We start from the raw sequence: 15220 nt of genomic DNA, 5'->3' as shown, positions 1-15220 counted from the left end.
GGCCATCTAAACTCTGGGAGAGAGAAGCTATCAGCGTGCGTGAGTTGGGTATACTGTGCAGTTTCAAATTTTGTTTACAAAGTGACACAGTAAAAGCTCATTAATTTGGACTTCAAGGGACCAGAAAAATATTGAAATTATATTATCATTTGATACTGGAAAAATCATCCAAGGACTGCTTGCATTGTGATATTTATTCATTGAAAGACAGCAGCATTTGCGTTATTTTTTGGTGAGAACAATGTTGCTATGGCAGTCTTTCATTTCATATTCCCATCAATGCTTTGTTGCATGCATACTGAGCTCAGAAATTATAAAGGCCTACCTCACTTGTGAGACATGGTGGAGCTCCACTCTTGCTGTCTCACATCCAGGGGTGGGGGAGCTGTAGCAGTTCTTAATGATTGATGGGTTGGTGGTATCATGAAACCTGTTGACAGAGTTTGTGTAGGTGGGCTGGCAGCTGAGAGATGCCCTGGTCACATGACATGGGTAACAGCCAAGTGCTAAACATATAAAGAAGCACCAGATAGCAACAGCAAGCATATAGGGCTGCAATGGCAGTTGTATTATATCCTTAAGGTGACTCAAGCGTCTCCATTATATTCACTTCAGTGGTTATGTTTGCCACCTTTCATGTTTTTGCAAGTTTAGCTATTTGCCAAACTGGAGAAACTGCCAGGACTTTAGACACAAATGATGCTGATTACGGTAGCCTAGTGATTCCCAGCACTTTGATGATAAGAAATTCTGGTGATGGCTTTTACTGATGGAATTATTAGAAATGAGGTGACTTGTTGAGCCACGCCACATTCGTCTTCCACAAGCTTCGTTTCTTGTGTAACTAACACTGGCACCTTTGCTGGAGCTCATAGCAAACATTTTTCTTTCACTTGATTGCTTTTAGCGATTGCTCATCTTTTTTTGTTTCCTAATAGTATGCTATGGGCCGTAGTAGAACTTGTTCACATAATGAAGCATACTTTTTCATGGTGGATTAGATAAGAGCATCCTATAATGTCACATGGCAGGAACGTTGCGAACTTGTTTGTTTAATATGAAAGAAGGTTGGCTATCAGCATTAGTCAAAATTTATTCTATCAGGTAGTGACAATTAGCTCGATAATGAAATGCTACAAACTTATTACCTTTGAGAGAACACTGCTCTTAGTTGTTGTGTAAAGAACAGAAGCAGCATCTAATTTTTGCAAAACTGCACAAACAGTAACTCACATGCAGAAAATCTTATTTGTTGATGGCATGCGAGATATTGTGAGATGAATGGCACTTCTGGAATTTTTTCTGATAAGCGAGCATGATTGATTGCTCTATCCATGAGAAGAATGAGGGCTGTGATGAGAGTATTCAACGAAGAGCATGCTATATAAAAGTAAAAATTAAAGTATGGATGTTTGGCCATGGGAAGGGAAAGGAGGACAAAAAAATGTTGGCTTCTCTCATACACACCTTTAAATTAATTATTCTGCCTCTCCAGTGTGTAAATGTAGGTTGAAACTAATAGCCATATTCATCTTGTGGCACCACAAGTGATTACAGTATTACAGCAGTATGTGTCCGCTACAACAGGTGTCATGGATTCGACACACTGAAATCTTTGGGGGTCACTGTCGGTCTTTCTGAAAGGAATGGCTGTAATCAATGTTTATACCTCACTTCCTTTTGTATCTCTTGCAGTCGGTCGAAACTCGTGGCAGAAAGCCACTGAGCAGTCCTCGATACTGGGACATGCAAGCAGCTAAGGCCAATGCAGCAGCCAAAGCGAAGCCTGCAGCCAAAGCAGAGTCTTTAGACGGAGACGGGCCTTCTACTAGGGCTGCAGTTTCAAAACGAAGATTGCTGTGCAGTAGTTTAGACACAGAAGAGCAAATTGCCAAGGCCAAACCAACAGCCAAGTCTGCAACCAAAGCCAAACCTGCAGACAAAGTCGAGCTGGCAGGCGAAGCCAAGCCCGAAGACAGAGCTGAGCCTTCTACTAGTTCTTTAGTTTCGAAACGAAGACGGCTGGGCAGTAGTCTAAGCACGGACAAGCAAGTAGCCAATGCCAAACCCGCTGACAAAGCCTTGCCTGGAAAAGGAGCTGAGCTTTTCGCTCGTGCTGCAGTTTTGAAACGAAGACGGCTGGGCAGTAGTCTAAGCATGGACAAGCAAGTAGCCAATGCCAAGCCCGCTGACAAAGCCTTGCCTGCAAAAGGAGCTGAGCTTTTCACTCGTGCTGCAGTTTTGAAACGAAGACTACTGTGCAGTAGTCTAAACATGGACGAGCAAGTTTCCAAGGCCATGCCAGTGGCCAAAGCCAAACCTGCAGACAAAGCTGAGCCCACTGACTGGGCTGAGCCTTCCACTAGTGATGGAGTTTTGAAACGAAGACTGCTGGGCAGAAAAGTGCTGTGCAGTAGTATAAACATGGACATGCAATCTGCCAAGGCTGAACCTGCAGATGGAGGTGAGCCTTCCTCTAGTGCTGCAGTTCTGAAACGACTGCTTGGCAGGAGCCCAAACATAGACAAGCAAGTAGCCAAGGCCCAGCCAATGGCCAAGGTCAAGTTTGCAGGCAAAGCCTTGCCCACACATGAAGCAGAGCCTGCAGATGAAGCAGAGACCACACACACAGAGCCTGCAAACAAAGCAGAGCTCGCAGATGGAGACAAGCCCATGGACGAGGCTGAGCCTACGAGTGACGCAGAGCTTGCAGATGAATCTGAGCCCACAGACGGAGCCTTACCCACACCCAAAGCCGAGGGGACAGATGAAGCAGAGCTCGTAGATGAAGCTGAGCCCACAGGTGGAGCCTTGTCCACTCATGATGCAGACAAAGCAGAGCTCGTAAATGAAGCTGAGCCCACAGATGGAGCCAAGCATGCAGACAAAGCCTTACCCATGCATGAAGCAGGGCCCACAGATGGAGCAGAGTTCACAGATGGTGCCTTGTCCACACACGAAGCAGAGCCCGAAAACGGAGCCTTATCCACACACGATGCAGAGCCCGCAGATGAAGCAGAGCCCACTGACAGAGCTGAGCAGGCACACAAAGCCTTGCCCGCACACAAAGCAGAGCTCGTAGACGTTGAGTTCACAAACAATACCGAGCCCACAGGCAGAGCAGAGTCCACAGGTGGAACAGAGCTCGCAGATGAAGCTGAGCCCACTGACAGAGCTTTGCCCACACACGAAGCAGATCTTGCAGAAGCTGGGTCCACAGATGGAGCCTTGCCCGCAGATGAAGTTGAGCCCACAGACAGAGGCTTGCCGTCACGTGAAGCAGAGCCCGCAGATGAAGCAGAGTCCATAGAAGAAGCCTGGCCCACAGATGAAGCCAAGCCTGCAGACGGAGCCTTGCCCACACATGAAGCAGAGCTCGTAGATGAAGCTGGGCAAGCAGATGGAGCAGAGAAGGTGATTTATGGACTGTGCCTTGTATGTACAGCCTCATCCACTTCTAGCTAGAACACGTTCACTGCTTTCAAAGCTTCATTGCGCCTTACGCGGCCATGCAATAAAGCAAATAGGCAGGCCATTCGAAGCACCACCGCAGGGACCTTCAGTGTTTGTGTCGCTTTGCTTCGATATGAGCCCACCCTGGAGGCAATGTCGCTTTTAAAGCTGTGCCCCTTTTATAGCTAGAAGTGGACGACCCTGTACATTCCTATTCTACATAAGATGTGGATATAGTGAGGAAAGCCTCCTAAGTGGCCACTTATGACTGAAGTGTTTTTGCATTTCATGGAGGGGGAATTCCATGGTGGCACTCCTTTGGAACAGTCGCATGGAGTGCAGTATAAAGGTGCATCCAGTGCTTGGTGTAGATGTTCTTTGATAACAACTCTTGTATATCATAGTCTGCTAAACTAAAGAAATGCAACTTTATGTGAAATAAGGAGGGACACGGACTTTCAACTATGTGCTTCCTCCTTGTCTGCTGTCACTACTGAGGCACTTGTGGTCTCATCTCTGCTCTATGAATTTTAAGCAAAGGCCCATGTAATTTTATTGTGAACATTGTTGCTATGTGGCAGATGTAGTATTGTGTTGTCTTGTGGTAAATGGGAATGGCTTTGTTGGGGAAAAAGTACAAGAGATCAGTTCATGCTGGGTTGGGGGTTCTTGCCACTGGAAAAGGGTGCTGCACAAGGAAGAAACAATGTGAAAAAAAAACGCTTTGCCTTTCTTTCCATTCTTGTTTGTTCTTTAGACTCTCCAGTTTGTCCAGTAAGCTGGTGCGAGTATTCCAGTTTTGTACCATTCTCACTGGAGTGCAGCAGACATTCCTGTGAGCTTTGCTGCAGCCTAGTCTCATTCTCTTTTGCACTTGTGGCCTGTACTTTGCCTATCGATAATAGGAAGTAGCTCATATAGCATATGATATGCAACCTCAGTAATAACATGCTTGTGCTGGCAGTTTACTTGTGTGTATTGTCACCTTGGAGGACTACTTGCTAGTCAGCCAAAGGGGGCACAGTTTTTACTAAGGTGATCCTAAACAACTGCTTTAGGGCCGAAATTGAAATGCGGGCTGTACTTCACACACCTCCGCTCTGTTTATGCAGCCTGGAGATAAATTTTTGTGTAGAGGGAAAAACCCAGGAGTCTGTACTGGCCAGGCCCGGGCCAAGAGATGCAGGGATCACCAGACGGTTGCACCCAGCCCCACGGAGCCCAAGCGGAAGATCAACTTGGACTATCCGGATAGGGTGGGTTGCAAGACATGGACTCTGCCAGGAAGAGGCTGAACGCACATGCTCGTAGCTAAGTGGGACCTCTTTGCCCATTTTGTTTATTGCGCAACGAGGGAAGTTGGATGAAATGCTTCGAAGGTGTGGAGTTGTCTAGTGAGTGGAGGGTGCTTTGAAGGAGGCACTTGTCAAATTGAAGTACGGGGCATCACAGTTGCTCCACGTGGGCAAAAATGCCTTACGAGTGTGGCTCATTTGCACAATCGTGCTGTGTCCTCACCGCGTCCTGTTTGTAAAAAAGAATTTTAGGGGGAGCTTTGGATCCCTAAACTGTGATGAGGCGAAAGCCTCTATCATGTGGTGGTCCAAAGCTCTCCACTATGGCATCTCTATTTTGACTCCCACATTTGGTATGATGCGATAGTGTAAGCTACCAGCCAACATACTGTTACGATACGGCAAGCTAATGAAAACAGGAGAACAGAGGACAGAGAAATGGCCGATGACAGTGAGATGACGTTTAATGAAAATGTTGCCGGGCCTAGCGCAAGTGCTCCTGTACGCGCCACTGCCCGCTTTTTCTTCCTTGATGTCGTCCGTAACAATATAAAGCCCCGCTTTAACGGAGTCATGAATGCCTGCATAGCTAGGGATAACGGGAATGCAAGGGTTTTGGCAGGCTGATTGTGATGTCATGCTCCCATATGAAAGGAGAGGTGCGAGTTGGCAGCTTCTGCCTAGCGTGATGTCAGGAAGCCGTGTGTCCAGTTAGTGCTTGGCCATGCCAGCTGCCAGCTACTGTCTCCTGCAAATTCTTCTAGCCTTTGCATGTAACGGACGAACAGTCACCGCGAGTATGAGCGCTCAAAGGCTTTTACCTTAAAACAGCATTCTCAGCTATAAGTGTAACTGCAACGTGATGCGGGTTTCACCGAGCCGTACAGGTGTTTATGATTGCCAGTGTGGATGAGTTTTGAACCACATGTGTGCTGTTTGTCTTGCCACACTTCTTTTGTGTTCCTTTTCATTTGTGCCTTGGTGCTCAAAGTTCCTATTTGCGCAAGACATGCATTATGGGAAAGCATTGTCCTTCAGTCACCAGAACTCATTTTAAGACACTTTTTCTTACTCATTTTCTCATTTCTCTGATGCCTGTCATTAGCAGGACCTCTTTTTATTATTAGTTTTTCTCTCCCACCTTCATTGCTTCCCTTACGGCATGGTTCAGGGGTCCGCAGATCAAGTGTGACAGATACTGCGCCTTTCCTTTTCTGTTAACCAATTATTATTTGATAATATATTAAGAGCCTATCACAACATTGTCATCTGAAAGTTGATTTAAATGCAACTAGCTAGGGTGCCCTTGAGGTACTACTATTTGATTGCCATTTTGAAGAATATGGAATATTGTATTAATGTGTATTTAGCATGGTCGTGATTTTCAAGCAATCACAGGTGCAGAGGTAAAGAGGAGTTGGTAAACTTTAGGCATATCATTCCTATGCCCTGGCTGCATTCTAGTTTGAATGGAGCCATTTCCTGCCATCATTATGGTGCAAAGGCTTCCTTTGCCCCTCCTTGAAAGATCCTCAGTTGAGGCTGATACGCAGATATGCACTGAGGCACACAGCAGCATCACTGTTCACTTGAAAACAAAACTTCTCTCATTTCCTTGTTATCCAGAATCGGGGTCACTCTTGTTTTGACGCCTGCACAGTATACATCAACCTCAATAATGTACATTCATGCTAATTCAAACTTCAAGTTAATTCAAACAAAGTTAAAAATTTTGATTGGTCATTTCCTCTCGTGGTGCCACACACAGTCATTGGTGAACAGCCAAATATTTCCAGTACAATGTCATTAATAAAAACAAAGAATAATGGTCCTAGCATTGATTCTGGGAAAGTCTCAATTTAACAGGCACTCAATTTCACGATGCCTTGCCTACTACTGCACTCTGATGTCAAAAAGACAGGTAGGCTTCTATCTTAGCCGGCAATATGTCACTGTTAATATGGGTTATAATTTTTGGTGAGAACTTAAGGGGGAGGAACACGGTGGAATGTTTACTAGAAGTAAAAAAATATTGTCTGACAATGGTCAGAATTGGCTACTGCAAAACTAATTGTTTCAAAAGGAATTACTGTCGAAAAGCTTTTGCAGAAGGTGGGACCTCCAAGGTATGTTAAAAAAAAAGTGTTCAAGGATTTTGAAACAAGTGCATAACAATGGGATGGGTGTGAAAGCTCATGTGAACAATTATTTTACTGCACTTCTAACCAAGGCATAATATTTCCTTAGATAAAGATTTATTAAATGTGAGGTGTAAGCATCGGGAACAGCGCCTGACATGCCAAACAAGGGAAGCGTTCTGTATGCCATCAACTCCCAACATCCTTTTAATTTTGATTTTAATTAAGAGTTACAGCAATCCATCTATTTGTGCTTTGAGACATCAGATGTGCTGTGAGAAGCTATGAGAAAAAGAATTGTGCGTTTGGTAATGAAAACTTCACACTGTACTAAAAGCCAGGAAGCCATCTTTATATTTACCTCTTTCACTTCACAGTCAGGATGACGAGGTCAGAATACCGTGTCAAAATTAGGATCCTTGTTTTTCCAAACCATGCTGAGGTGCTTTACTGTCAGCCAAGCAAATGCAAAATGCCTTAGAGTCAGGGCTGAGGTTTCCACACTGAGGTGACCATAGGGTGCTGCGGCCTGTGGAGGAAAAAGTCGCAAATAGTGAAGAGGAATATGAAGGTTGTCCATTGAGGGTAGCTTTCAGTGGCCTACAGCCAGATCATTGAACATGCCTTTTGAGGAGTCGCCGCTGTTAGTGTGACTAGGGCCCCTTGCCTAGCCCAGCCAAGAGCTTCGAAACATGTGGGTGACATTTTTTATTGACAAAACATGCTCTGAGCTCCTGAACGCTGTCTTGGGAGGGACTTCAGAAGACATGGCAAAACTCACAAGTATTTTTCAATGGGTATGTGAAGGTAAACTTGCAGAATGAAACCTTTGTGGAACTAGTTTTGTGGCCGACACTTATTCCTCTCCAGAGAAGAGACCTCGATAAGGAGGTAAGCTTCGTTCTGCAAAGCCTTGAGTCTCTTCCAAGAGCAGCAAGGGGCAGTACGACCTGCTTTGGATGCATCTTGTAGCTCGAAACCTTTGCATGCCGTGCTACGGGCGCTTTCGCGAAAAGCTTCAATGCGCCTGTCGCACGCTCTCTATAACCTCCTCTGCTTACGTCTATCACAATGCCTGTTTTGGGTAGAAAGTCTCGTCTAAGGATTACAGGAACGGATAAACCCGGAAGATGAATGAAGCATAGTCGCCGCACGCGCCTTTCCCAACGAATCACTATTCTAGCTGCACCACCGGATTGCGCTGTGCCGCTCGCAAGACGAAAAGTGGTACCGCACTCTCAACAGGATTTTGATTTCGGCGTCGGCTATTCCTGTTACTTGCTGATAATGCAGCAGACGGTCGAGGTACTCATTCGCTCCCATTCTGTCATGGTACCCCGTATAAGTAGGCATGTCTACATTAACACGCGGTCCCTGCGCTGGGGCTTGCGAATTGTTCTGCAAGACACCTGCTAAGCTCTGCATTACTTTCATCACACTTTGCAAGAGCACCTCAGTTGTCGATAGAGTAACGCCCGTGGAATTGGACGCAGTCACTGCCGGCGTCGAACAATTAGGCTGCAGGGGCTCATTGTCCAAGCTGCGAAGTGGCGAGGTGCCTGATGTGGAACCCTCCGTGCCAGGTCTATCTTCTCTCAACGCATCAGGATATATCGCTCGGCTATTCCGCGTGGAACGCTCTAGCTCTACATCCTCAAACCCTAATAAAGGCTGCAACGGCACGTCAAGAAGAGAGCTCTGACATGTGTCACTAGCTGTGATGGCGTGAACAAAGCCTGCAAGTCAGGCCTACCCGATGCCATACTTTGTTGGAGCGTCAATAGCCATCCGTTCAAACAAAGTTACCTGCTCAATTGCCTACTTCGCCCCACATTCGGGCACCAGATATGGGATCACAACTACGCACAGCCAGCGGGGTAGGCGAGCTCCCGTACCAACTGCACGCAGGCGTTACTCGTACGCGACACATGTCCTCAATCCGTGCCACAGTCACAGCCACGGCAGGTCTGGACGAAATAGGCAACGAACTGGGCACACTAGGCAACAATTTATTAATCCTAATGCAAATCAACAACACACACTGCGGAAGAATGTTCTATCTGATAACATAAGAGTTCGAGTGGCTCACCAGGTCATCATAGTTGTCCACCGATAGGGAGGGTCAAGGTTATCCGTCTAGGGTCTCTGGGTGCAGGTGAGGCAAGAAGGCTTTCCTCTCCCAGCGCCGCGGTTTTATCCCTCCTGGTATTGCATACCGAGACATAATCGGTATGCAAGTAACCAGACGAGAGAAGCAAGTCATTCCTCCTCGCGTTTGGAATGTTACCCTTCCCTAGGTTAACAGCGCGATGCTGTGGTGTCGCAGCATTGTATGGGGAGCGAGGGAAACGCTAAGTGTCTTCTCCCCCACCCTCTCCTGGCGAGCGCACGTCGTCTCGTGACTCAGCCGCACTCGTCGCTGGTTAGAAAGGACAGTGGGATATATGTGTATCCCCACAATGTCAAATATGCCTTAGTGAGCTGCGGGATGATAGTCTTAAGATAGAAGTAATTAGCATTTTGAATTTCTTTGACCAGTTTGCACGACTGAATCTGGTATATTGACAAAAAAAAAATTGCTAGTTAAGCACAAGTTATATCATAGTTTTGAAATTGAGCATGTCAGTTTCGCTGGTAATTATTTCTTCTGAACAGGTGAAATGCAGACGTAGCAAGGATCAAGCTGTTGGTTTGAAAATTGACTTTGACATCTCCAAAGCACTGTGTTGAGACTTGACAGCACTGAGCAGAGTGACAGACAAGGAAATTACAACTTGGTTATACCCAGGAGTCTGGAGCCTCTCTGTTGGGTTGTTAAACTTGCCATCATGTAAAGTGATACTAACAGCCCAACAATGTGAGGTTTTTATAAAGTGATAATCTGCTACCAAGCCAGTTTAGAGCACTAAAAAAGTGTTGAGGATTTCTTTTTATTGCAGTAAAAATGCAGGTAGAAATTCTCTCTTTTCATCAGATGGTATTGTCTTTCTGCTATAATCATTTTCAGGGATGATGTGTTATGGTCTGCCTCGTTTCCTAATGCCCTGAAGGTGAATTGCATTCCACACTTATGGGGCATATACTTGCAGACTGGGCAGGCTGCTGGAGAGTATGCTTCCATGTTGAGAGGACACAAAAGAGGAAATTAAATCCAGCTAGATTCCGAGGTTAATGGCCCAGAATGGCAGATAAGCATACCTGGCAACTCTTCTGATTTTTCCGTATAATGTACGAATTTCGGCCAGTCTTACGATTTTAATAATCTTTAGTGAAATTTTGTGGAAAATGTTTTATTTTCGAAAAAAAAAAAGTGCGGACATCTATTAACACTATTATGGTACCTTTCGTGGCCACGAGAGAACAACACATATTTGTGACATCATCAACAGCTTCAAACTTTGTAGTGACTTCTGTCATCTACTCGCAGGGACACGAATCCATATCCAAAACTTGATACCATCTCCGTCAGGCTGTAGTATCTGTAGTCAGGCTTGTCAGGCCTCCATGCAGCCTCCGCAAACATTTGTTCACATGTTTGGACGACTTGGGTGTTGGCCTCTGTTCTTGTGTGATCTGCAACCACATTCGACGCAGTACGACTCGGGTGTTTTAGCAGTCGCTTTTTCGCAGTGCAATGGCGGGCTCAAAGCCACGACATTACTTCCAAGTATTTTTGAACTCGTGCACGTCAGAATGCTTCGTGGAATTTCCATGGACCACTTTTACATGGCAAAGTCTGCAACCTGCAAAAATAAATCGTGACCCAATGTAGTTTTCGCTCATTACTCTACAGGACACGGATTTCGCTTGTGGGTGAGTGAGCAAGCTTGCTCGCTTTCATGTCAATGTCTTAAGGAGATGGGTGTAAGAAATAATTTATTTGGCGACCGTCTTCCCCAAACTCATTGAAGTATACTTGAAGTTTAAGCTGTGACAATCATGTCCAAATTCTGACCGTCGTTGCCAAACAGCCGATATCAAACAAAGCAACGTGGGCCCGCTGAGATCCGCCGGATGGCCACTGGTTCCTGGTCCATGTGACAACATGCTGATAGATTAATTGGGATCACTTTCAGCTGGCTTTTGCCCACCTGCGCTGCCAGGAATCATGTATCGGAATAATGAAATGCAAGAAGCTGGAGGTCATGTCGCATCTCGGGTCTCCAACAGCTGCGGCTCCGCTAAGTGAGCAAGCATGCTGGTAGCCTTATCTATACTCTCTCGCTCTCAAAAGAAGGGGGTGCATAGGTTTGCTTGTAAGTCTTCCTCCAAAATTTTGTTGTAAAGTTAGGGTGATGCTTAGAATCGCAAAAATATGGTGTGTGTGCAAGTATATCAAGTTTCAGTTTGCTTTCAGTTCGAAGCTAGGGTTTCTAGGTCAGTCTTCAGGCAAAGATTGGCAAGATAGGTGACTGGGAACCTTAGTGGTAGTGCACTATGAAATTTTGGGGCCACTTAACACACCTCAAGAGGGCAGTGCGGTAGCTGCACATTTAGATCTATTGCACACAGATGAAGGTTGATGAAGAGGACAGCATGCAATGCAGAGCACTAAAGAGTGGCATTTAAACATAATATGGGGTGATTGGCTTCGTTGATAGCTAAGAGGTTCCATACTTCCCACAAAAAATTTCTGGTGTGAATTTGCTCGGAAGAGATTTTCTGGGAAGGTCAAAGGTAGAGGGTTCCCACATATCTTCTTGTTATTTTTTTCTTTTAACTTACCCCATATAGTGGTGCTTTCACACTAAAAATGACTTGGTATATATCTTCCCAGATTTTAGGGTTTTCAGACGCCACCTACCATTGAAAAAATGAGACTAGCTCATGGTGAAATCCTTTTATAAATTTTTTTTGGTGAGCTTATTATTAGTATCGTTATTAGTTGCCAGGTACTGGTTAAATTTTGGTGAGGCATTTTCAGTTGATGCAGGAAAAAAAAGGTAGAAAAAAGTGACTACCTTGCTTCCTGATCAGATGCGGAGCTTCTAAGCGAATTGTAGTTTTTTAAAACTGCCTTTTAACTCACTTTCACTAAGGAGACATACTAAGCCCGCATTTGGTGCTTGATGGTCTTAGTTGCCCTATGTGCTATAAAACCCAGGACAGTACGGCACACTTAGTGCTAGGTCAGCTCTTGCTGTCTATTGTGCACTACCCTACATGGTTGGGCACCTCAGGGTGACTGTCATGGTATTCATCTCTCCATTTCCTTTTCTTATGGTTTTTCTTTCCTTGAGAACCTTTTAGAATGGTATAGGCTTAATAGTGTGCCCTTCACACTAAGCAGTGGCACATGCACAGGAGGTCCTATCACATCTGGTTCTCCTGTAATGTGGTTACCCGTGCTGAGCTTTCATTTATTGTTTCCATCAGTTTGGATGCTGTGTAAACTGAACAAAATTTAGCCCTTTTCTTGGTTCGAGTCATTAGGATTAGACTGTGCCGTGCATTACGTACAGTTATTCTAGCTGAAGTTAGCGAGCATGATGTGTGCTACAATATTCTCCTAGTTCTAACTTAACTTAAAGGGCACCCAAAGAAATTTTCGGACTTGACTAGCTTAATGGGGACAAATTTATTTATTTATTCAGGTTACCCCTAAAGGCCCTCCAAAGGAGGGTATTACATAGGGGGGGGGGGGGCAGGAGTAATACAATTGTAATAAACATGATACAATTATCAACAACGATTACAACAAGAAACATTAACTAAATTTTAGACATAACATCAAAAGAGCGAAAGAAAAAACAGCAATATATTCTACACTTTTCCGTCGCAGCGAAGTAGCTCTTGGAATTTTTTTATGTAAGTTTCTGTAGCAATGTGCGATAGCAAGTTATTCTCTTTAGTGATAGTGCGAGGAATGAATGAATGAGCATAAGATGATAAATGACACTTTGCATGTTTAACTTTGAAGGCATGATCAAGTCATGGAAATATGACATCAGGTGACTAAAACAGATCACTGCGCAGTAGTAGATGGTGATAAAGCTTATGGAACAGTATTAACAGAGTGTATTTACGAGGACATGATGTCTTCAAGTTCAGTACTTGTTTTAATACTCTGACGCTTGTAAAAGGTGAGTAGTCTGAAAATATAAAATGCACAGCACGGTTCTGCAAGGATTCGATGTTAGCGATAACATAGGCTTGATCAGGGTCCCAAGTAGCCGGAGCATATTCAATTTTAGGGCGTATTAGAGCGATATCAGCAAGTTTTTTAACATGGATAGGAGCGTTTACGACCTAGGTTAGCAGCAGCTGGGGTGAGGTCGATATGTTGATGCCATGTCAGATCAAACTGAAGGTGCACCCCAAGGTATTTGTATGGAATGTGCAGGTAGATAATGCAAGTTCTTTTTGTGCTGGCATTTAGTTGCTGATGTGATTGCTGCCCGCAGTGACGTCCGTGTTCAGACTTCTCCGCAGTGCACATAATCGAGCAGGGGGCCACATTGATGATGTTATGTGTAGGGAGAAAACCAAATAGCTCTTGAAGAGTTGTCTGGCAGCGTCAGTTGACACGCGACAGCATATGGGCGTAAATCTGAAAATTCGACAACAGTGAAGTCATCATGAGTTTCTCTGAATTTTACCAGCGCATTGAGGAGAAGCTTGAACTATTCATTTGTAATTACATCATTACTTTAAATGCTAGAGTGAGTCTACTTTGCACGCCTTTTTCTACCCACTTCATACACTCGATTCCTTGAATCTCGTCGAAATGTCAGAAAACCACTTCAGCTTCCCTTTAAGCTAAAGCTGTAGACAGTGCAATTTTCCCACGGCACAGCTATGAGGTTGCCGAGTTCTTGCTGCTGTAGTTTTAAGTTGTGGCTGGGAAGGTAAAGAAGCAATTCTTCTGCTCAAAGTGTATAGTTGTCATATCTGTCACTTGGCAGTGCTTCATTTTGCAAAAAAAAAAGCTTCAGGCCACACTCTACGCACTTTAAGCATTAGAGTCCATGTCCCTTGCTACTTTTGGTCTTGCTGCGTAGTTTCTTTTGCTCATTTTTATTCTCAAGAATATTTCGGAGGCACTTTGTAATGCTGTTTTGCTAAGGTTGCAACCCTGTGGATGATGTCACAATTCGGCAATGCATTGCCAATGGCATCTGCTGGACCACCTGCCAAAATGGCTACGAAATTTTCTGATTAGTCGAGAGGTTCACAAAGTCACTAGGCCTTCGGCCTGGCAGAAGAGTGATTGGTTGGTGGTTTGTATGACATCATTAAACCATGTTATCTTTCTAGACCAATCAGCATTTTGTGGTGCATAACAGGGCTGGTCTTTTCTCGGAATGTGGGCTGACATATGCCTGAGCACCTGCCAACTCTGCTAGGAAATTCCTTGATTGGTCACAAGGCTGATAATGTAGCGAGGTCATGTGACCTGGCAAGTGTTGATTGGTTGGCGGGGTGCGTGCTGTCACGAGACCACGTGACCCTTCAACCGTTCAACAAATTTCGGGGCACACATTGGGGCTGGCTTTTTCTTGAAGTGTTCACTGTAGTGCTATCACACTGAATGAGCCATCAGTTGTCACCAATTTTTTGTATTCGATTTCTGTGCTGAAACGTTTCTGCCTATGTATTTTTCTCACCTAGTTTATAGTGGCAGCCGTGGCAGCATAAGTGTCTCTCTGCTGCTATCTTTTCTTGTCATTTTTCTGGAAAAACATTTCTTCTGCTCAAATACATCTTGCAAAAACGGGACTCTGCAGAAACGTTGTTCTACATAATCTTACTGTTCTTGCGGCTGTGTGCTAAAAATAAAAATAAACTGTGGTATTTCTTTTTTTTTTCTTTCAGGAAAACGACACTGCTAAGGCACCCAAGCGTTCATCATCTGCACTAAAGTGAGTCTCTGCTTCAGTGTTGACACTCTTGCCATAGGAAGACAAAAATGTGCATTCACCCACATCATTTTATCTCTCCCGTGGTAACTCAGTGGTTGGGGTTCCAAACTGCTGAGCCCAAGAATGCGTGTTTGATCCCGATCATGGCAGCCACATTGCGATGGAGGCTTAAAGCTAGGCACCGTACGCGCTGTACAGTGCCAGTGCATACTAAAGAGCCCCAGATGGTTATTTCCCACAATGGTGTCCTTCATAGCTGGCATAGCTTTGAGATGGTAAACCTCATAAGTGGTTTTATTCCAAGGATCTTCCATTTCAGGGCTTTTCATTCTTGTTTTGTAACCTATACACGATTTTACAAAGGGGTGAAGGGTGCTGCCATATTGGGGAGCTGGGCTGCTCTGAAACTGGTTTCTCCAAGGGTCGTAAAATGGTCTATATGGACTCGCAATGCTTAGAAAGCTTTTTGTGA

General features: G+C 44.8%; 1 protein-coding gene across 3 annotated transcripts in view; it reads left to right on the top strand.

The window, feature by feature from the left end:
• The window catches only part of LOC146183562 (uncharacterized), a 196957-nt gene that overhangs the window by 68577 nt on the left and 113160 nt on the right, over positions 1–15220 (top strand). For 2 of the 3 annotated variants that reach the window (XM_084609149.1, XM_084609146.1), the window contains 3 exons: positions 1696–3414; positions 4566–4709; positions 14702–14748. In XM_084609149.1, coding sequence (XP_084465275.1) covers positions 1696–3414; positions 4566–4709; positions 14702–14748 — 1910 coding nt within the window. The remainder of the gene's footprint in view (positions 1–1695; positions 3415–4565; positions 4710–14701; positions 14749–15220) is intronic. The other variant, XM_084609148.1, reaches the window with a different exon arrangement.

Source organism: Amblyomma maculatum, chromosome 7 (genome assembly GCF_055883805.1).
Source record: "Amblyomma maculatum isolate TAMU_Amacu chromosome 7, ASM5588380v1, whole genome shotgun sequence".
Lineage (NCBI taxonomy): Eukaryota > Metazoa > Arthropoda > Arachnida > Ixodida > Ixodidae > Amblyomma > Amblyomma maculatum.
The sequence above is the reverse complement of the archived record's forward strand: the minus strand, read 5'-3'. Positions and strand labels throughout refer to the sequence as shown.